Consider the following 21,996-nt stretch of genomic DNA (forward strand, 5'->3'; position numbering starts at 1 on the left):
GACACATAGGCACTCGAAGAAAGAGAGGACTTACTTACCTGTATAGTAACCAGAACTCTTCGAGGTATGTGGTCGCTATCTGTATTCCATTACCCGTCAGTCTGCACTGCCCCTTATACACTTGGCTCAGAGCATGAGGAGAAAAAGAGACAGGTGTGGACCAATGGACATAACTAGCAAAAAAATTGTGCTCTCAGACACATGGAGCTCAAGCATACCCCACAGTGGAATACAGATAGGGATCATGCAACTTGAAAAATTCATATTACTACACAGGTAAGTAAACATATCTGTTTTACTACCTTGTTCGTTTCACAAAACCTGTTGGTAGATTTCCTTCACCTTGTGTATTTTTTTTTCTGAAAAAGCAAGCTAAAACAAATTCCTTATATCAATTTGCTACCTTTACATCCATTTGATCTAAATGAAGTAGCCAATTAAATTTAATTTGGCTAAGAGTAAGGCATGATAATAGACTTCATGAACTGGTATGTCAACTTTTCAGGAAGTAACTCATGGCATGTCTTATATTAATTTAGATGGACTATCTGGGCCCAACGAGTCAAAGATATTAACATAACTCAATAACTGTCCAATATTAAACAGGACTCCAGGTTTGATATACAGAGACCTGAGCAGCATGGCAAACACTGTTAAAAATCATTTAAGCCATTTATTAAAGATGCAGAAAACAAAGGAAAAATCCACTAAAGCATTTGAAAGGTGAAGTATTAAGAAAGGCTTTCATTTTAACAACATTCCTCATTCTCTTTCCTGTTAGCTAGAGAAAGTTTTTAGAAAGAAACCCCCCCCTTGTTTGACATTCTGTTAGATGGTATTAAAGATGGTAATAACCATCCTTTTGAGGAAAAGAGACGAAGTTAGTTGAGGTGGGCTAAAGCTGTCATTGCTGCTGTTAAAGTCTGATCATGTTTCTTAGAAGACGAAACAAGACAAACACACAAAATAGGAGAGAAAAGAACAGCAAAGATAGAAAATGCAGTTTCTGTCTCTGTTGTTGACTTTCATGTGCAATCTCACTGCTGCAAAAACACAGGCACCACGCACAATCTTATCAGCCACTCTGAAACTTGGCAAACTTGCACCAGCATCAAGCTGTTTAGGGCATTTCATTTAGTTACCTCTTTCTGGTCACAGCAATGTAGCAAAATATAGTCTTGGCTGACTAAGCCAGACTCTTATTAGATAGAAGGAAAAAGGAGAGGGATAGCAAAGAAAAGAAATAATGTGGGGAAGGAAGAGAACACACGTGTGTGTGTGTGTGTGTGTGTGTTGGAGAGAGGGGTATGTGACAAAGTTTCATGTCCCATGTGCAGGCTGATACTTAGCAGGTGGAGGTGTCTTCTGGGTCCCTTTCTCTGGCATGGTCTGGTTAGGACAATCCTTAAGATCAGGATGCAGAAAGGCCAGGGTCCCAGGAGACAGTAGGGGTGTCAGCCACAATGATGAAGCTCTCTCCTTTCTCTTCTTTCAAGGAGGCAGTACTGCGGTAGCCTCCGTCTGTTTGTATTTTTCCCCCAATGTCTCTCTTTTTTTCTTTTCTGTTTAAGAACCCCAAAAGGGCATGTTGGGCAGACTAGCCCCATTCTCTCATTATTTTGTATACCTAATTTCCAAAACACCAACTTTTATTCATTGATTTTTTAGTCTCACACTGTCTTGTTTACTAGGCAAGATCTTAAGAGTCCTTGAAAATTATATCAGTAGGCCTTTTTGTTTGCATTAATTCAGTCTTTTTGTCTCCTTCTTATAACTTTTTCCATCAGCATTTATTATTATAGGTTATTGTGACACTTCATGAACTTCCTCTCAATTTTTACGGTTGAACTCACAATTAGGGTAGATTTGTACATGGGGACACTCAAAAAAGTTAAGCCACATTAACTCAAGGTTTGACTTTAAAGTACATTAGATAAAGCACATTACTTTTGAATAAATGTCCCTACAGGGTTAAAAGTGGTCTTAGTTTGCTTTAGCTTAACTCACTTCCTGATGAGAGCATTCACACAAGGGTTTAATGCATTTTAACTAATGCATTTTAACTTCACACCTTCAGTTAATTTGCTTACCTTTCGTGAGTGTCCCCAAGTAGACGTGCCCTCAGAGAACAGCAGGCATCATTCAGTTCTGTCCCTTTCTTATCTGTAGATGCTGCAGAGACCACCTGTGGTAATAATGTGGGTAGTTGAGTTTAAGATCCTGGTTTAAATGAAACAGGGGTGGTGCTGAAGTTTTCAGTGATAGGTGCTTAACTTTAGCATTCACATCCCTGTTGGTCTACCGGAGTCCAAATCTAACTTTCTGTTTAGGTTCTTTTACTGTGCCCATCACCATGGCATGCAGTAACACTCCAGGTTTACAAATAAACAAGGGCCTTATCTATGCTAGGCTTTCTTTCTGAAAAATATCCTACCACTGCTAATACAGGGGCAGCTCCACCTGTAGTAAAAAAAAAAAAAAAAAAAAAAAGTGGAAGTGTTAGTGTAGACAAAGGGCCGCCAGCCAGTGTGTTACCACCATGTCATATAGACTAGCTGTGAGCAGTTCTAAATGACTTAGTGTTTAACTCCAAGAGCTGTCTTGTCCACCCACTATTGCTACTGCTAGTGGGACTACAGTGGTATGAAACATTTCAGGAAATGCTTAGTGTATACACGGCCTGTGAAACTAGCACCTGTTGTGCGGTTTTCTTCTCCATTGCTCCCCAGAGGGTAAAGAGGTAGAAGGTGTGTGTGTGTGCGTGTGTGCTTATCTATTTGAAAGCTAATGTGCTCCATGTTGCTTAGTAGAAAAGCAAGATTGAAGGAACGAGCCACATTTGAACTGGAAAATAGTGAAGTTTATTGTTTGAATTGCCTGAGAGAGAGAATTCCACAGTCCAGGCCCAACCTGGAGGTTACCATAGGTCCGGATTTAACCGGACATTGCCTCTTTTTTTGAGACTCCATCCTCTGTCCTGACAGATTTTTCAAATAACAGGAAATGTCCGGGATTTTTGAAGAGCAAACATTACAGCTCAGAAAGAGCCCTGATTGGTCCACTTCCTGACTGGTCCACTTCCTGACTGGTCCCTCCCCTGCCTCCACAGCTGATCAGTCAATTCCCCTGCAGCCACAGCGGCCGATCCTGTCCACCCAGGCACCAGTTCCCAACCCTGGGCCGGGGGGGTCCTGCAGGGAGGCACTGACTAACAGCTGTCACTGCATCCTGGGCTTACGCCTGCCACCGTAACAGGGAGCGACCAGTGAGTACCCCCACCACAGGGTACCCCCTCCAGCAGAATTGTGTCCCCCCTCCAACTCCTCCTCCCCCACCCTGGCAGTGTCCTCTTTTTTGTGAACCTGAAATATGGTAACCCTAGCCTCACTCCCACCACCCACCTGAGAAAAGTGTCTCCTGTACACATGTTTGTCTCTTGGTGTAGACAGCTTCATTTTTCCTTAGTTGTTTTGGAGCTGTTAAGGGTAGGTGAGGGAGTTTTATAGTTAATCTGGACCCAGACTTAGAGGCTTGAACAAGGATCAAGACTTCAAAACTTGACACAGAGCTCTACAGAGGGCCGGCCAGTGAGGTGAGGGGAGCACAACTGTACTGTTTTGTAACCAGTGTTGCTGAGAAGTCATGTGGCCGCATTTAGCAGGAGTTGCAAAATCTTCAGGGCTGATGCTTTCAAGCCTAAACAAATTGCAGTACCACGGTCTCCACATAAGCTGACAGCGCTCTGTCAAAGTCTATGCATCCTGTCCCTGCTGAGGATAACACTTAGCCTGTCTGAGGTGGTCAGTCAAGTTTCCTAGGAATGCAGCTATGTGAGAGCTTTCTGATACTGAGATGAGAAGCACCCCAGAACTCAGACAGTGTAATTCATGAGTATGTCAGCCTCACCTCAGTCCCTGGAAAAATCATGGAGCAGGTCCTCAAGGAATCAATTCTGAAGCACTTAGAGGAGAGGAAAGTGATCAGGAACAGTCAGCATGGATTCACCAAGAGCAAGTCATGCCTGACTAATCTAATTGCCTTCTATGACGAGATAACTGGCTCTGTGGATGAAGGGAAAGCAGTGGACGTGTTGTTCCTTGACTTTAGCAAAGCTTTTGACACGGTTTCCCACAGTATTCTTGCCAGCAAGTTAAAGAAGTATGGGCTGGATAAATGGACTATAAGGTAGATAGAAAGCTGGCTAGATTGTCGGGCTCAACGGGTAGTGATCAATGGCTCCATGTCTAGTTGGCAGCCGGTATCAAGTGGAGTGCCCCAGGGGTCGGTCCTGGGGCCGGTTTTGTTCAAGATCTTCATAAATGATCTGGAGGATGGTGTGGATTGCACCCTCAGCAAGTTTGCAGATGACACTAAACTGGGAGGAGAGGTAGATACGCTGGAGGGTAGGGATAGGATACAGAGGGCCCTAGACAAATTGGAGGATTGGGCCAAAAGAAATCTGATGAGGTTCAACAAGGACAAGTGCAGAGTCCTGCACTTAGGACGGAAGAATCCAATGCACCGCTACAGACTAGGGACCGAATGGCTAGGCAGCAGTTCTGCAGAAAAGGACCTAAGAGTTACAGTGGACGAGAAGTTGGATATGAGTCAACAGTGTGCCCTTGTTGCCAAGAAGGCCAATGGCATTTTGGGATGTATAAGTAGGGGCATTGCCAGCAGATCGAGGGACGTGATTGTTTCCCTCTATTCAACATTGGTGAGGCCTCATCTGGACTACTGTGTCCAGTTTTGGGCCCCACACTACAAGAAGGATGTGGAAAAATTGGAAAGAGTCCAGCGAAGGGCAACAAAAATGATTAGGGGACTGGAACACATGACTTATGAGGAGAGGCTGAGGGAACTGGGGATGTTTAGTCTTCAGAAGAGAAGAATGAGGGGGGATTTGATAGCTGCTTTCAACTACCTGAAAGGGGGTTCCAAAGAGGATGGCTCTAGACTGTTCTCAGTGGTAGCAGATGACAGAACAAGGAGTAATGGTCTCAAGTTGTAGTGGGGGAGATTTAGGTTGGATATTTGGAAAAACTTTTTCACTAGGAGGGTGGTGAAACACTGGAATGCGTTACCTAGGGAGGTTGTGGAATCTCCTTCCTTAGAAGTTTTTAAGGTCAGGCTTGACAAAGCCCTGGCTGGGATGATTTAATTGGGGATCGGTCCTGCTTTGAGCAGGGGGTTAGACTAGATGACCTCCTGACGTCCCTTCCAACCCTGATATTCTATGATTCTATGTCTCTGACTGGCGGAGAACACCCTGTTGCAGCAATCTCTTTATAGTATTTTTCTTTACCTACCAGCATACTCTGTCTTGTTAAGGTTGAATTTCAGCCACTGATAAATTTTGAATGGGTGCTTTTTAATCAAACAAAAATTATACATAAGTATTTCTTAAGGTTCAACCTCTAAGGAGCTCTCTTTCTCATAATTACGTCCATGATGTTGAAGTCCTCTTTGTGGGAAATCTGCTTTCCAGTTACATTAATAGTTTTATCATGCAAATGAATGGAATAATACGTCTGCCACACCTTAATGATATGTACAAATATGTCACCACTTCATACTGCAGAAGAGAACTTGTATTACATCAGTGATGTGACAGACAGTTGGTAGCTTTGAATAAGGGGATAAAACAGTGAGAGAGAATTCCATAAAGTATTTAAAAGGAAACATAATTGTATAATTATGGCAAATGTATAGATTATGTTAATTTTATAATGTTGCTTCAGCTGATATGTGCTTTCACAGAAGAGTAGAATGTCAAACTCCATGAGTTTCACCATTTGTCATCTTCAAACGAGTTAAATTACAGTATTTAATCTTGAAGAAAATACTGTAACAGACAATTATCCTTGACTCATGTATGATTATTTTTGTATTGAAACACCAGCATGTAAAAGATGGGATATTCTTCACTTAGAGCAATACATGTTTATCTGGTTAATGCAATATGATGTGTTTTACAGTAGCTTAATGGATTTTCTTGAGCTTTTTAATTAATAGCATATTAAATTCTGACTTCCTGGGAAATGCATCACTGAAAGATGGTATCATTTTTACAACCTTTGTAATGACCAGATAACTTTTAAGTCCATATTTCTTTACAGGAATCAGGTAAACTTTTACAAATTATAGTTCAGAAGAACTCGATAGACTTCACATTTTTCTACAAATCTAAGATTTTGTCTCTCTAAAATGTAAGCATTTTGAAGATGTAAAGCACTATCAATTCTAAAATTAATAATTCATCCTTCATATAAACATCTCAGTTTGTGCTATAATTCATTGTGTGTGCACGCACAAGTAAATAAATAAGTTTATATTGACAAATCATCCTTCAGGGTAACACAGCTATTTACACTTTTGACGTTAAAATCTCTTCCTGATATTATGTGGTTAATATTTGTTAGCGTTATACTGAGAAGGATTAAGAGTTTTTTGTTTTGCCAAAATATTGAGCAGTCCAGACCTAAAAGGCTTTTCTCTGACATTGCTGAAACTATCACAGTAATTCACATTCTTATCTTACAAAGTCCATAAAGATGTCTGTTTTTCCAGAGCTGCTTTCAGTGATCAAGTTGCTGCTTCTTTCCTTGTTGGAATTTTTTAAAAAGAGAATTTCATAGTACAATTTTCAAGTACTTTTTTTCTCACCATACCTTGTGACTACCCAGTTCTTTTTGAAAGGTTTGGCTCCTCACACTGCATAGTGTCTTCATGTTTGATCTGCAGTGGGTACTGATTTTGTGAGATGACAGTTTTTGCATGTCAACAGACCACGGCATCACAGTAATAGGATTCCGAACGCATTACAAGATTAAACACAATAAGCTGTGAAAATAAAAGTTCATATTCACTTTTATTTAAAATGTGTCTCTCTAAAGAATACCTTTCACACTGGAATAAGCCAAAGCATCAGTTACACACAAAAATCTTGGGCAGTAATTTTTTGTGTTCTATTCTTTTCTGTGGAAAATGTGTATTTCATTGTGTGAATGGTGTTTGTCTATAGTTGGTATATTCCAGTATAAAAGGCATTCTTTAAAAATTAGACTTGGCTGAAGGTGTGCTGAGTGTATAGTGATCACATACTGACTCTACTTATTATTTCAAATGCTTCTTTACATTGATGTTGTGGGTCAAATTTTCACAACTCTCTACATGTTTATTGCCCATAATAAGCAGGCATATGTATCTAGTGTATATGCATAGTTACTGTGATTACACATGCAAAATTACAAGGCATGCATATGTATCACAATTGAACATACAAGTCACATTAATTGTGAGTGCAAATGTCACAGCTATGACATCCAGGCTCCCTGTGACTATTTAGATTCAAATTAGTAAAGTCTAATGTAAGTAACAGAGACAGAGATGTGGCAAATTGCATCAAAATTGCTCTTGAAAGAGATTGCCTACAGGCATTCAGCCATATATGCAGATGAGAAACATAATAGTTTTTTCTCTGTTTATACACTATGATAGGCTGATCCCCCCTGAAATTATTTACACCTAAGGTACACGTATCCAAAATTGCTTGAACAATATTCAAGTGTATAGTTAATATGATGGACAAATGAAACAACTTTAAGTAGCATTGACATTATCCTTCTATGACAGAAAACTACTTATTTTACCGTAGGTGAAAAATGATTATATGTTAGAAATAGCAGATCAAGTGGACCAGGAAATTGCTTTGAAGCTAGGTTGCCTTGAAATCCGGTAAGTTGAAAACTGCATATTTTGTTTCTGATATACTGTATACATTAATTTTGAAGCTGTTTTTAATTCTCATTTTTCCTGATTCTCTTACCTCTATAAATTAGTAAAATATTGTTAGGAATTATGAAAACTAATTTATCATTTCAAAGAAAAAATAATCAGAATATATTGTAACTAATTCCTAATGGTTTGTAAATTACAGATTAATTTTACAGATCAATTAACTATCTTTTTATATTGATTTTATTTGGTGCATATTAGCAACTAAACAGTTCGAAGGCCTAAAGACTAAACTGGAATATTCAAAAGAAAATAAGTCTGAAGTGCATTTGCTAACAGATAGTGTCACGTCCTCATTCTTCTATAAATAATACAGATGAAGAATTTAATTAAAAATAAAACACTGCCGCTTTTTCTCTCTGCACTTGGTGTTGAAGATTTTTAACATGCTAATTTAAGAATGCAAAATATTTTTTCAGAACAAAGTTTCTGAAAGGGCAAATGAACTGATCTTGTGAGCTGCACTGATATTTTGTGTAGCTTTTCCATTTCAAACTGATAAACATAAACACCTGAGATACTCAGTGTATGTTTACCACATTGAGAATCTTGAAACAGTCACCCCTTTAAACCTTTTGAAATGTATTTTCGCTATTTTATGGTAGGGTGACCAGATAGCAACTGTGGAAAAAATGGGACAGGGGGTGGGGGGTAATAGGTGCCTATATTGGGGAAAAAAAAGTCCCAAAAAACGGAACTGTCCCTATAAAAACGGGACATCTGATCACCGTATTTTATGGAGAATCTGAGGGCTGAGATAATTACTTTAGTTCTGCTATTGTCTTGCAGAGCAAGACTAGGACAGTAACAAGATCATTAAGAAATGAATGGCAAATCAAGTGATATAGAGCAAAGGAAAAAAGTGCAGGTTGAACAGTAATTTTCAGAGATAAAACAGGATTAGGACTACCACTAGGAACAGGAATACCAATAACGAGGATGTGGCACTTGGGTATTGTGGGTAAGGGCTTGAAGTGTTTTCTCTAGCCTTCGTGGCAGTCTTGGAAGAAGTGAAAATTCAATTAACCTTTTTTTAGAAAATTTAATGGATATAACAACCCACTATCCTGGGCGCTTTTCTCTCATACAGATTCTACTCTCCAATATTTTTGCCAAGCACATTGTGGCTGTCTGATTTGTCTTCCTACTCATCATGGTGCTACTAGTATTATGTTATTAGTATATCATTCTGGGATGTCTTGTGCATGAAAAATACTTTAATCAACTAAAGTCTACTCGGTTGTAGTAGTGTAATAGTATGTCAGTGAACACATATTTGAAGTCAGTCTGCAAATGGCTTTTAGTGGTAGGTCTCTGAAAGCTCTGAATGCACTTATTGTAGGTTTAAGCTGGTTCATCCAATAATTATTGCTTGCAAATATTTTTTCCCTGACTTTAGGAGATCCTACTGGGAGATGAGGGGCAATGCACTAGAAAAGAAGTCCAACTATGAAGTTTTAGAGTAAGTATTGCATTTCAGTTTGAGGCTTGGGCGGTTGCTTGTACAGGAACATGAAGACCAGTTTAGTGAGAACGCAGCACTGCTGCCATTTTTCGTAGTGAGGTCACGACAGTAGGACTGTTATTTTTATCTAACATTAACATAACATTTTATCTAAAATAAAGTGTGAAATCTTAAAACCTGATAAATTTCAGACCTTTCAATCTATAGAGGTGGTGAGAGCTCATTTACCACTGTATGACTAAGACAAATTGGGTTGTTAACAGTTTAAACTTACTGATATGCAGTACCATTGGTTTGAGTCATCTGTATTCTGTTAGTGCTTGTGGGATAAGCTAGTCTAGTCCTACAAATTTAACAATGCTTTGTACAAAAATGGATTTTCCGTGTACAATTAATCAGTCACAGGACTAATTTACACAGAGTTCTTTAATTATTTACCAACTACTTGAAATTTAAAATCTGAGGTTTTATTTTCCCTTGGCTTCTGCTAAGTATGTTGTTATGATCTTGCAGTCAATAAACATATAGTGTGTCCTCCACATATTCTAAAACTGAAAACATCCAAGAAGCATCCTGATAGCAAATCTAATTTGTTGACTTAATCATGCTGTATAGGAGATGGCTTCAATCCAAATTTGAACAGAGTGCTTGAGAAGCTTTGCAAAAAGAAAAGGAGTACATGTGGCACCTTAGAGACTAACAAATTTATTAGAGCATAAGCTTTCGCTCTAATAAATTGGTTAGTCTCTAAGGTGCCACAAGTACTCCTTTTCTTTTTGCGGATACAGACTAACACGGCTGCTACTCTGAAACCTGAGAAGCTTTGCATTCAATTCCAAAGGAGACAATTAATGTTTGTTACAACCCTGTTAAAGGTCAATCGTGTTTTCATTAGCTTCAGTGGAATAATGTATCAACAAATGTTCTAACTAGTTATTATGCTTTGCTGCTAAAACCCTTGTGGGATAGAGAAGACAAGGTGTATGGCATAATACAAAATTAGGTTAACAGCTCAGGGCAGCAAGAAAAGTTTCAGCTTTCTGGTTTTTATTTTAAAATAAAAACCGGAAAGTGAGCTAATTCAGATTAAGGTTTGGTACTGGATCATTTGAAGGTAGGGTAGAAGATTCTTTTAAGGGCAATTAAATTGTTGTTTAGGACTCATGAGGAAAGATACTTTTTTTGTTTGCTCGTTTTTAAACAGGTTAAAAAATTACTTCCAGCAATTATATCCAATTGATATGAGAATAGATGCTCCACTGTTAAGTAACCCTCTTTCAAAGCACATATGCCAGGGAAAGCAGGCTATGCTGTGAGCAAGAGCAACTGCAAGTTCCAATAATGCAGTGGCAGAGATCAACCGTACGGAGCACATAGTTTGGAGTCAAGAATTCCTGGGTTCCAATCTCAGCTCTGCCTGAATGTTATGATAATTTATTATTAAAATATGTGTCTCATTATTTTCAAGGACTTTGTTCTTTTTGTGTAGAAAATGTTATACTAATACATATCAAACGTACTTTAAAAAATATATAACAGTAGTATGTGTGCAGTATGTACTTATTAAATGTAATATCTAGGGCTGTCAAATGATTAAAAATTAAACATGATTAATTGGAAGATTTAAAAAGTTGCAAGATTAAAAAAAATTGTGATTAATCAGTTTTAATTACACTGTTAATAATAGAATACCACTTATTTAAATATTTTTGTTTTTTAAATTTTCAAATATATTGATTTCAATTACAACACAGAATACAGAGTATACAGTGCTCACTTTATGTTATTATTTTGATTACAAATGTTTGCACTGTAAAAAAGATAAACAAAAGAAACAGTATTTTTCAATTTATCTCATACAAGTACTGTAGTGCAATCTCTTAATCGTGAAAGTGCAGATTACAAATGTAGTTTGTTTACATTTACAGGAAATAATGACTCCCGCTTCTTATTTACAATGTCACCTGAAAGCGAGAACAGGCGTTCTCATACCACTGTTGTAGCTGGCATTGCAAGGTATTTATGTGCCGTATATGTTAAACATTTGTATGCCACTTTATGCTTTGACCACGATTCCAGAGGACATGCTTCCATGCTGATAACAGATTCTGCTCGATAACGATCCAAAATAGTATGGACTAATGCATGTTCATTTTCATCATCTGTCAGATGCCATCAGCAGAAGATGGATTTTCTTTTTTGGTGGTTTGGGTTCTGAAGTTTCTGTATTAGTGTTGCTCCTTTAAGACTTCTGAAAGCATGTTCCTCACCTCGTCCCTCTCAGATTTTGGAAGGCACTTCAGATTCTTTTGTGTCGAGTGCTGTGCCTATCTTTAGACATCTCATCTCATACCTTTTTGAGTCTGTCAAATCTTCAGTGAAAGTGTTCTTAAATCAAACATATGCTGGGTCGTCACCCAAGACTGCCAAAACACGGCAGAATGTGGATAAAACAATGGAGCAGGATGCATACAATTCTCCCCCAAGGAGTTCAGTCACAAATTTTATTAATGCATTATTTTTTGTAACAAGTGTCATCATCATGGAAGCATGTCCTCTGGAGTGGTGGTCGAAGCATGAAGGGCATACAAATGTTTAACATATCTGGCACGTAAATACCTTGCAACACTGGCTACAACAGTGCCATGTGAATGCCTGTTCTCACTTTCAGGTGACATTGTAAATAAGAAAAGGGCATTATTATTTCCCGTAAATGTGAACAAATTTGTTTGTCTTAGTGTTTGGCTGCACAAGAAGTGGGACTGAGTGGACTTGTAGTCTCTGAAGTTTTACATTGTTTTATTTTTGAGTGCAGTTATGTAACAAAAAAGTACATTTGTAAGTGGCACTTTCATGATAAAGAGATTGCACTACAGTACTTGTCTGAGATGAATTGAAAAATACTGTTTGTGTTTGTTTTTTACAGTGAAAGTATTTGTAATGAAAAATCATATAAAATGAGCGCTGTACACTTTTTATTCTGTGTTGTAATTGAAATCATTATATTTGAAAATGTAGAAAAATATCCAAAAATATTTATAATAAATTTAAATTGGTAATCTATTATTGTTTAACAGTGTGATTAAAACTGCGATTACTCACGATTAATGTTTTTAATTGAGTTAATTTGTTTTGAGTTAATCGTGTGAGTTAACTGCGATTAATTGACAGCCCTAGTAATAGAACATTTCATGTGGAAAGTTGGAAGTGAAGGAAAGAACAGGGCAGAGCAAAGAGGCAGTTGGGTTGGTTCAAGGTCAGTGATCCTCAGGAGAAATCCCATTTAGGATACATACAAAGAGGAAGGAATAGAGAGAAGCCGTAGGAAATATTAAGAGAGAGAAAATATTTTAGAATGTTGTTAATATAAAGGAAGTGACTGTATGGGTGACCTGGAGGAAGGCTGATACAGTGTCACTTTCTTAAAAGGAAGATAAATGGTGAGATTAATGACTACAAATGAGTTACTGGGGGTTCGGCAGGAAGAGTGAAAGGCAAATTTGATAGATTTGTGAGAAAGTGAGCAAGAAAGACCTAAGGAAAGGCAGTGGGTGCAGTTTGTTTAGATTTCAGCATGACCATCAATAAGATGTTCCAAAGTCAGTTATTGGACATACTTGAAAGTATAAGCATTAGTATTTAGGTTAATAACCTTGATTGAAAACTAGCAGGGCGACATCTTGGTGCCAGTGAGATCACGGTGCTATCTATCCCGGAGGCCTTTGCAGCAGCTAGAGACCTGATAATCCTCCCGGTACTCCTGATCCCAGCAGGACAACTTCCAGCACCAGTGAGTTCATTGAGCAGAAGGGAGCAGATAGCCCCGAGCTCCTGTCTGGCACCAGGTTCTCCAGTACCAACCAGAGGGCAACTGGCCCTGCTGATGTTGGCGAAGACTTCCCCACTCTGGCACTGATCACTGGACCTCGGGACCAGCTGGCAGAAGCGAGGGGTACTGCCCCCCCATGGTCTCCCCAAGCACACTCGTAGTCGGAGGTGGAGTCCTGCACCCAATCCAGGGGCCGTTACGAGTACCCAGTATACATTCCACCAGATGCCAGTGCAGGTGCCCCCCGGTCACCTGGCCCAGAGAACAGTGGCCTGTGCAGGTCCAATGGCCATTTTGGAATCCAGGGGATTTTCTCCCAGTACCAGGATTGCCTTCCAGCTGTTTGTACTCGATGGTGTCTGAGAGAAGGGCGTCACCACCACACCATCCGGCACCCAACCTGGACTCTGGTACCGAGCCCACTACCAACACTCAAGACTTAGGCCTGTGTGATGTGGTCAGTGCAGATGCAGAGGAGGAAGGTCCCCTGCCAGTGCAGGCTGCCACTGCCTCCTCAGACGAAGCTGTGTCAGGATCGAGCAGCTCGGCGCCACAGGACAACTTTAGAGCTCACCAGGAGCTATTGAAAACGGTGATTTTGAATCTTAGAGTCCTCACACAGCCTGATCAACATCTTGGCTGTGGTGGGCCCAGCAAAGGTGGCCCTACGCCTCAATGAGACCGTTATGTGTCCAGTCAGGTCCCTCTGGCAGACCCCATCTTCTCTGCCCCCCACTTCAAAAAGAACAGAGAAGAAATACTATGTTCCTGCCAACTGGTGGGTCACAGTTCCACATCTCCAACCACTAGGCTTTATTTGGAAGGTATGACTATAATGTTTGGGACTCCATGGCAAAGTTTAAAGACTCGGTGCTCCAGGAATCCAGGCAAGAGTTCTCTGCTCTAATAGAGGAAGGAAAGACCATAGCCAGGCAGCCCTAGACACAGCTGACATGGCAGCCAGAACAGTGGCATCAGCTATGGTCATGGAAAGCTCTCCTGGCTGCCACCAGAGGTTCAGCAGTCCATTCAGGATCTTCTGTTTCAGGGAATCTCACTCGTCTCTGAACAGACGGATACAAAACTCCATGGCCTGAAAGATTCCAGGGCTACCCTCAGATCCCTGGGCCTCTACTCCCTGGCACCTTCAAGGAAGCATTTCAGACCTCAGCAACCTGTCCGTCTCTCTGCTCCACCATCTCACCAAGACCTGTTTAAAAAACAGAGCAGGGGTTATAAGCACAGACAACTGCCCCCTTCCACCTCAGCCTTGCTACCAGGCATGCACAAATGTCCGGGAGGCCCAAAGCAGAATTTTTGAAGGGGTTCCCGAGGGCATTATATCCACCAGATCCTGCTCCCCCCTTGTTTTCAGTCCTACTTCAGCCCAGCACTGTCCCTCATCAAATCCAACTGTTGGGTGCTGAGCATGTTGGAGGAAGGTTGCATCCTTCAGTTTTCTTCCACCTCTCCCTCCCACCCACCCCCATCTCTCTTCAGGGATCCTTTCTTCTGAGCAACTTCTAGTCCAGAAGGTGCAAACCCTCCTGATGGTAGGGGCTGTAGAGGAGTTGCCTCGGAACTTGAAGGAGAAAGCATTTTACTCCTGCTATTTCCTAATCCAGAAGGCCAAATGGGGTCTTTGACTCATCCTAGACCTGCGTCACCTCAACGGTTATCTCAAGAAGCTGACGTTCCACGTGCTCTCCCTGGCTTCCATTCTCTCCCTGGATACAGGGGACTGGCATGCCGCCCTTGACTTAAAAGATGCCTATTTCCACATCTCCATCTTCCAGGGCCAAAGAAGATTCCTCAGATTTATCGTAAACCAGACCCACTACCAATTCACTGTCCTCCCCTTTTGGCCTGTTGGCAACCCCCCGGGTTTTCAGTAAATGGATGGTAGTGGTGGCAGCTTTCCTAAGAAGGCAAGGAGGCATTCAAGTCTACCTTTATCTCGACTATTGGCTGATCAAGGGCCAGTGCAAGCCCAGATCAAAGCCAGCATCAGTCTGGTCCAAACTACCTTCCGTACCCTGGGCCTATTGATAAATGAGCAAAATTCAACTCTCATCTCCATCCAGAGGACAGAATCTATCAGTGCAGTGCTCAATTCTACCAGGGCCAGAGGCTTGCTTCCAGGCAATGTTGGCTCTAATATCCAAGGTCCAGGCTAACCCCATAACAACAGTCCATTTTTTTCCTCACACTTTTAGATCACATGGCCATTTGCACTTAGTGGTTCAACACGCAAGACTGCACCTCAGACCCCTTCAAGCTTGGCTGGCCTCGGTATGCTCGCCAAGCTGTCACCACTTAAACTCGGTGCTCACTGTTCTTGTCCTGGTCCTCGCCTCCCTTGATTTATGCGTGCGATCCCTTTCTCACCCCTCAACCATCAGCATCCCTAATTTTGAACGCATCCGATCTAAGTTGGGGGGGGGGCTCACCTCAAGCACATCAGGACTCAGTGCCTGTGGTCCCAGGAGGAGCTCTCTTTGCACGTAAACATCAGCAAGCTCATAGCAATCTGCTTAGCGTGCCAGTCGTACCCCAGATCATAGGCAAAGTTGTACAAGGGCACATGGACAACATGGTAGGCATGGTTTAATCTACAGACAAGGAGAAGCACGCTCATCTACCCTGTGTCAAGGGCCATTCACCTGTGGGACTTCTGGCTGAAACACTCCATTCACCTCAAAGCTTCCCACCTTCCGGGAGCCTGGAACACTGGCAGGTCTTTTTCTTCTCACCAGAAGTGGTCCCTTCACCTAGCGGTAACCAGATCCATCCCACAGAGGTCGAAGTTTCCCCATATAGACTTGTTTTTAACCAAGCAGAACAGGAAATGTCAGCAGTTCTGTTCACTGCGTGGGAACAACCCAGGCTCGCTCTCAAATGTCTTCCTACTTCCATGGACAAAGCTCCTGTTCTATGTATTTCCCCCCCCATTTCTCTGGTACACAAGGTCCTTCTGAAAAGTAAGTGAGACAAAGCAAAGGTGATTCTTACAGTCCCTGCAAAACCAATACTGGTTTGGCACGCTACTAGATCTGTCAATAGCAATTCCACTGCCACTCCTGCCTCTCCTGGACCTGATCTCGCCAGATGACAGCCATTTGCTCCACCCAAACCTCAAGGCCCTCCAGCTGACCATGTAGAAGCTCCATGGTTTAACCTAATGGAGTTGGCCCGTTCAGAACAAGACTGCTAGCTAATAGAAAACCATTTAATAGAGCGATTTACCTAGCCAAGTAGAAGCGTTTCTCGGTGTGGTCTTCCCAACGAGGCTTCTCACCAACTCAGTCACCTCTCCAGTCCGTGCTGGAATACCTGCTTTATCTGAAACAACACGGCCTAGCCACTTCATTGATCAAAGTGCATCTAGCAGCAATCTCAGCCTTCCACCCTCTAGTGGATGATAGGTCGATCTTCTCACATGAAATGTCCATTTGCTTCCTTCTGGGTCTAAAGAGGCTTTACCCTCAAATTTGCGAACCTGTCCCTCCATTGGACCTAAACCTAGTCCTGTCGAGACTCATGGGTTCTTTTGAGCCCCTGGCATCATGCCCTATGTCGTATCTCTCCTGGATGGTCGCCTTCCTGGTAGTGATTACCTCGGCCAGGAGGGTCTCAGAAATCAGGGCCTTTACATCAGAACTCCTATAATATGGTATTCTTTAAGGACAAGGTTCGACTCCACCCCCAACTAGTGTTCCTTCCAAAGGTGATCTTGCAGTTTCATAGTAATCAGGCTATTTTCCTGCCCATTTTCTTCCCAAAACTGAACAAGAAAACAGAGAAGCAGCGTCTCCACACACTGGATGTTAGATGCGACCTGGCTTTCTACACTGAAAAAAACAAGCTGTTCCATAAATCCACACAGCTCTTTGTGGCAGTAGCAGATAGGATGAAAGCCCTACCGGTTTTAGCCCAGAGAATTTCATCCTGAATCACTTCCTGAATTCGTATGTGCTATGAGCAATCGGGCACCCTACCTCCTGCCATCTTGACAGCCCATTCAACGAGAGTTCAGGCTTCATCAGCGCCATTTCTGTCCCAGGTCCCTATTCAGAACATTGGCAAGGCAGCGACCTGATCATGAGTACGTACTGTGACAAAGTTCCTCCTCTACCTTGGTGGGTCTTGCGCTTATTGGCGGATTTGCTCGCCTTGGAGCTTCATGGCAGCCCCCAGCTTGGCCGTTTTTCTGAACCCACAGTCCAGGTCGACGACTCCTATGTCTGACCAGGAGTTGGGAGGTTTGGGGGGAACCCGAGCCCACCCTCTACTCTGGGTTCCAGCCCAGGGCCCTGTGGAATGCAGCTGTCTAGAGTCCCTCCTGGAACAGCTGTGCGACAGCTACAACTCCCTGGGCTACTTCCCCATGGCCTCCTCCCAACACCTGTATTCTCACCATAGGACCTTCCTCCTTGTGTTTGATAATGCTTGTACTCCTCAGTCCTTCAACAGTCTGCGTTCTCATTCTCAACTTCTAGTGCCTCTTGCTCCCAGCTCCTCACACGCACACCACAAACTGAAGTGAGCTCCTTTTTAAACCCAGGTGCCCTGATTAGCCTGCCTTAATTGAGTCTAACAGCTTCTTGATTGGCTGCAGATGTTCTAATCAGCCTGTCTGTCTTAATTGTCTCCCAAAGGTTCCTGATTGTTCTGGAACCTTCCCTGTTACCTTACCCAGGGAAAAGGGACCTACTTAACCTGGGGCTAATATATCTGCCTTCTGTTACTCTCCTGTAGCCATCTGGCCCGATCCTGTCACAATACTTTATCCTCCCACTGTGCCATCACCTAGCAGGCAAAAGGTGATGCCAAGTTTGGCAGAGCAGTGTTACAATCCACATATCCATGAACTCCGAGCCCACCTCCTCAGGTACTGCTTGTGAGTCACCTAACTTGGAATGGACGTGAGCAAGCACTCGAAGAAGAAAAAACGGTTACTATCTTTCCTGTAACTGTTGTTGTTCAAGATGTGTTGCTCGTATCTATTCCACAACCCACCCTGCCATTCCTCTGTTGGAGTTAGCTGGCGAGCAGGAACTGAGAGGGTGAGGGGCCAGCTGGGGCCCGTATACCGGCACATGAGTACGTGGCCCCAGACGGAGCTAGAGCTTGCCCAACGGCCTCCACTGAGGGTAAAATCTCGGTGTCTGTGCACACACCACATGCACACCTAATGTGGAATGGGTATGAGAAACATATCTTGAACAACAACAGTTACGGAAAGATTAGTAGTTGTTTTATTCTCAAGCTGTGCTTCATGGACCATCCCTTCCAGGTGGACTATGGAACTGTTTTTTATCACAGCAGTGAACATCGCTTTTCAAGCAGAGTTGTTTTTTGCTACTCAGGCACTTGTAGTACATGAAGACTTTTTTGACTGACTGAACATGAACATAAACACCCCTCTGCACCTGATATGGCTGCTTATTGCCTATCATTGTCAGGTGTGTTCAATGTAAATTTGCTGTTGATCAGATTTTCAAATGAAATCAAAGCTGGAGGGAGGTAGACCAAAGAGGCAGACAGAGTCAAACTTCAGAGTGACTTGTAGTAGGGACTGCAATGAAGGGAGACTTGGTCCTAACAAATAAACATTCCTACACCCAGGAGAAGGAATTAAGCTGCACAGACGCAAAACTGCGAGATAGAAAGAAGCATCTGCACCTACTGCATTAAAAAAAACTTTAAGAAGCACATCCCCCTTCATGCTGTCCTAATATTACTTTTCTCTTTTTTGTATCAACTTTTTTATTGAAGTGTTCAGGAAAAAAATAGAAATACAAAACTAACAGAAGAAAAAGATATATTTTCTACAACTAATAAGCACCATGGTAGCAAACCCAGAGAGCTCGCTGCAGTTGGTATTGGATGGGTTAATCCTAATGAAGTTTACACTGAAAAGAAAATGCAGTGTTTATATCCAAATCATTCCCTGGTTAGTAGAGTGGGATTATGGTAAATATAAAGCTGTTAGCATAACCATATAAACTAGGGGTGTCAATTAATCACAGTTAACTCACGCGATTAACTCAAAAAAATTAATTGCGATTAAAAAATTAATCACAATTCATCACAGTTTTAATCACACTGTTAAACAATAGAATACCAGTTGAAATTTATTAAATATTTTTGGATGTTTTTCTACATTTTCAAATATATTGATCTAAATTACAACACAATACAAAGTGTACAGTGCTCACTTTATATTATTATTTTTATTACAAATATTTGCACTGTAAAAATGATAAATAAAAGAAATAGTATATTTCAGTTCATCTCATACAAGTACCATAATGCAATCTCTTTATCGTGAAAGTGCAACTTACAAATGTAGATTTTTTTTGTTACATAACTGCACTCAAAACAAAACAATGTAAAACTTTAGAGCCTACAGTTCCATTCAGTTCTACTTCTAATTCAGCCAATCGCTAAGACAGACACGTTTGTTTACATTTATGGGAGATAATGCTGCCAGCTTCTTAGTTACAGTGTCACCTGAAAGTGAGAACAGGCGTTGCAATGACACTTGTAGCCAGCATTGCAAGGTATTTTTGTGTCAGATATGCTAAACATTTGTATGCCCCTTCGTGCTTCGGCCACCATTCCAGAGGACGTGTTTCCGTGCTGGTGATGCTAGTTACAAAAATAATGCGTTAATTAAATTTTGACTGAACTCCTTGTGGGAGACTAGTGTGTCTCCTGCTCTGTTTTACCCGAATTCTGCCATGTATTTCATATTATAGCAGTCTCGGATGATGACCCAGCACATGTTGTTCGTTTTAAGAACACTTCCACTGCAGCTTTGACAAAACGCAAAGAAGGTACCAATGTAAGATTTCTAAAAATAGCTATAGCACTCAACCCAAGGTTTAAGAAACTGAATTGCCTTCCAAAATCTGAGAGGGTCGAGGTGTGGAGCATGCTTTTAGAAGTCTTAAAAGAGCAACGCTCTGATATGGAAACTACAGAACCCGAACCACCAAAAAAGAAAATCAGCCTTCTGCTGGTGGCATCTGACTCAGATGATGAAAGTGAACATGCGTTGGTCTGTACTGCTTTGGATCATTATCAAGCAGAACCCGTCATCAGCGTGGACGCATGTCCTCTGGAATGGTGGTTGAAGCCTGAAGGGACATCTGAATCTTTAGTGCATCTTGCACATAATGATCTTGCGACACCCGCTATAACAGTGCCATGCGAACGCCTGTTCTCACTTTCAGGTGACATTGTAAACAAGAAGCAGGCAGCATTATCTCCTGCAAATGTAAACAACTTGTTTGTCTGAGTGACTGGCTGAACAAAAAGGAGGACTGCATGGACTTGTAGGCTCTCAAGATGTACATAGTTTTATTTTTGAATGCAGTTATTTTTTCATACATTATTCTACATTTGTAAGTTCACCTTCCATGATAAAGAGATTGCACTGCTGTACTTGTATGAGGTGAATTGAAAAATACTATTTCTTTTGTTTTTTACAGCACAAGTATTTGTAATCAAAAATAAATAAGATCATAAGAATGGCCATACTGGGTCAGACCAAAGGTCCATCCACTCCAGATCCTGTCCTCTGACAGTGGACAGTGGCAGGTTCCCCAAAGGGAATGAACAGACAGGTTATCATCAAGTGATCCATGCCCTGTCATCCAATCACAGCTTCTGGCAAACAGAGGTTAGGGACACCATTCCTGCCCATCCTGGCTAATAGCCATTGATGGACCTATCTTCCATGAATCTAACTAGCTCCCTTTTGAATCCCATCATAGTATTGGACTTCACAACACCCTCTGGCAGGGAGTTCAAGAGATTGACAGTGCGTTGCTTGAAAAAATACTTATTTGTGTTTGTTTTAAACCTGCTACCTATTAATTTCATTTGGTGGCCCCTTGTTCTTGTATTATGAGAAGGAGTAAAGAACACTTCCTTATTTACTTTCTCTATATCACTCATGATTTTATAGACCTCTATCATATCCCCCCTTAGTTGCCTCTTTTCCAAGCTGAAAAGTCCCAGTCTTATTAATCTCTCCTCATATGGAAGCCATTCTATACCCCTAATAATTTTTTCTGCCTTTTCTGTACCTTTTCCAATTCCAATATATCTTTTTTTGAGATGGGGCAACCACATCTGCACGCAGTATTCAAGATGTGGCTGTACCATGGATTTATATCGAGGCAATATATTTTCTGTCTTATTATCTATCCCTTCCTTGATGATTCCTAACATTCTTTTCGCTTTTTTGACTGCCGCTTTACATTGAGTGGATGATTTCAGAGAACTATTCACAATGACTCCAAGATCTCTTTCTTGAGTAATAGCAGCTAATTTAGACCCCATCATTGTATATATGATTAGGATTATATTTTCCAATGGGCATTACTTTGCATTTATCAACATTAAATTTCTTCTGCCATTTTGTTGCCCAGTCACCCAGTTTTGTGAGATCCTTTTGTAGCTAAGACTGAAGCTTCGCAGTCTGTCTGGGACTTAACTATCTTGAGTAGTTTTGTATCATCTGAAAATTTTGCCACCTCACTGTTTACCCCTTTTTCCAGATCGTTAATATATAGTGAGCACTGTACACTTTGTATTCTGTGTTGTAATTGAAATCAATATATTTGAAAATGTAGAAAACATCAAAAAATATTAAAATAAATGGTATTCTATTATTGTTTAACCATGCGATTAATCATGCTATTAGTCATGATTAATTTTTTTAATTGCATGATTAATCGCAATTAATTTTTTTTAATCGCTTGACAGCCCTAATATAAACCAGTAACAGCTATTAACTGTTCCTAACTGCCAATGAGAGTAAGGCTGTGAGGTTTCAGTCTGGTATTGTGGGTTGATCTCTCCCCTCCACAGCCATGAAATGCAGCTGTCT

The 21,996-nt window shown here is 41.2% G+C and overlaps 1 protein-coding gene across 9 annotated transcripts in view; it reads left to right on the top strand.

The window, feature by feature from the left end:
* The window catches only part of PTK2 (protein tyrosine kinase 2), a 373,208-nt gene that overhangs the window by 200,271 nt on the left and 150,941 nt on the right, over positions 1 to 21,996 (top strand). For all 9 annotated transcript variants that reach the window (XM_043539037.1, XM_043539034.1, XM_043539038.1 and 6 more), the window contains exons 6-7: positions 7,658 to 7,737; positions 9,197 to 9,259. In XM_043539037.1, the coding sequence (XP_043394972.1) occupies positions 7,658 to 7,737; positions 9,197 to 9,259 (143 nt within the window). The remainder of the gene's footprint in view (positions 1 to 7,657; positions 7,738 to 9,196; positions 9,260 to 21,996) is intronic.

This window comes from Chelonia mydas, chromosome 2 (genome assembly GCF_015237465.2).
Source record: "Chelonia mydas isolate rCheMyd1 chromosome 2, rCheMyd1.pri.v2, whole genome shotgun sequence".
NCBI lineage: Eukaryota > Metazoa > Chordata > Testudines > Cheloniidae > Chelonia > Chelonia mydas.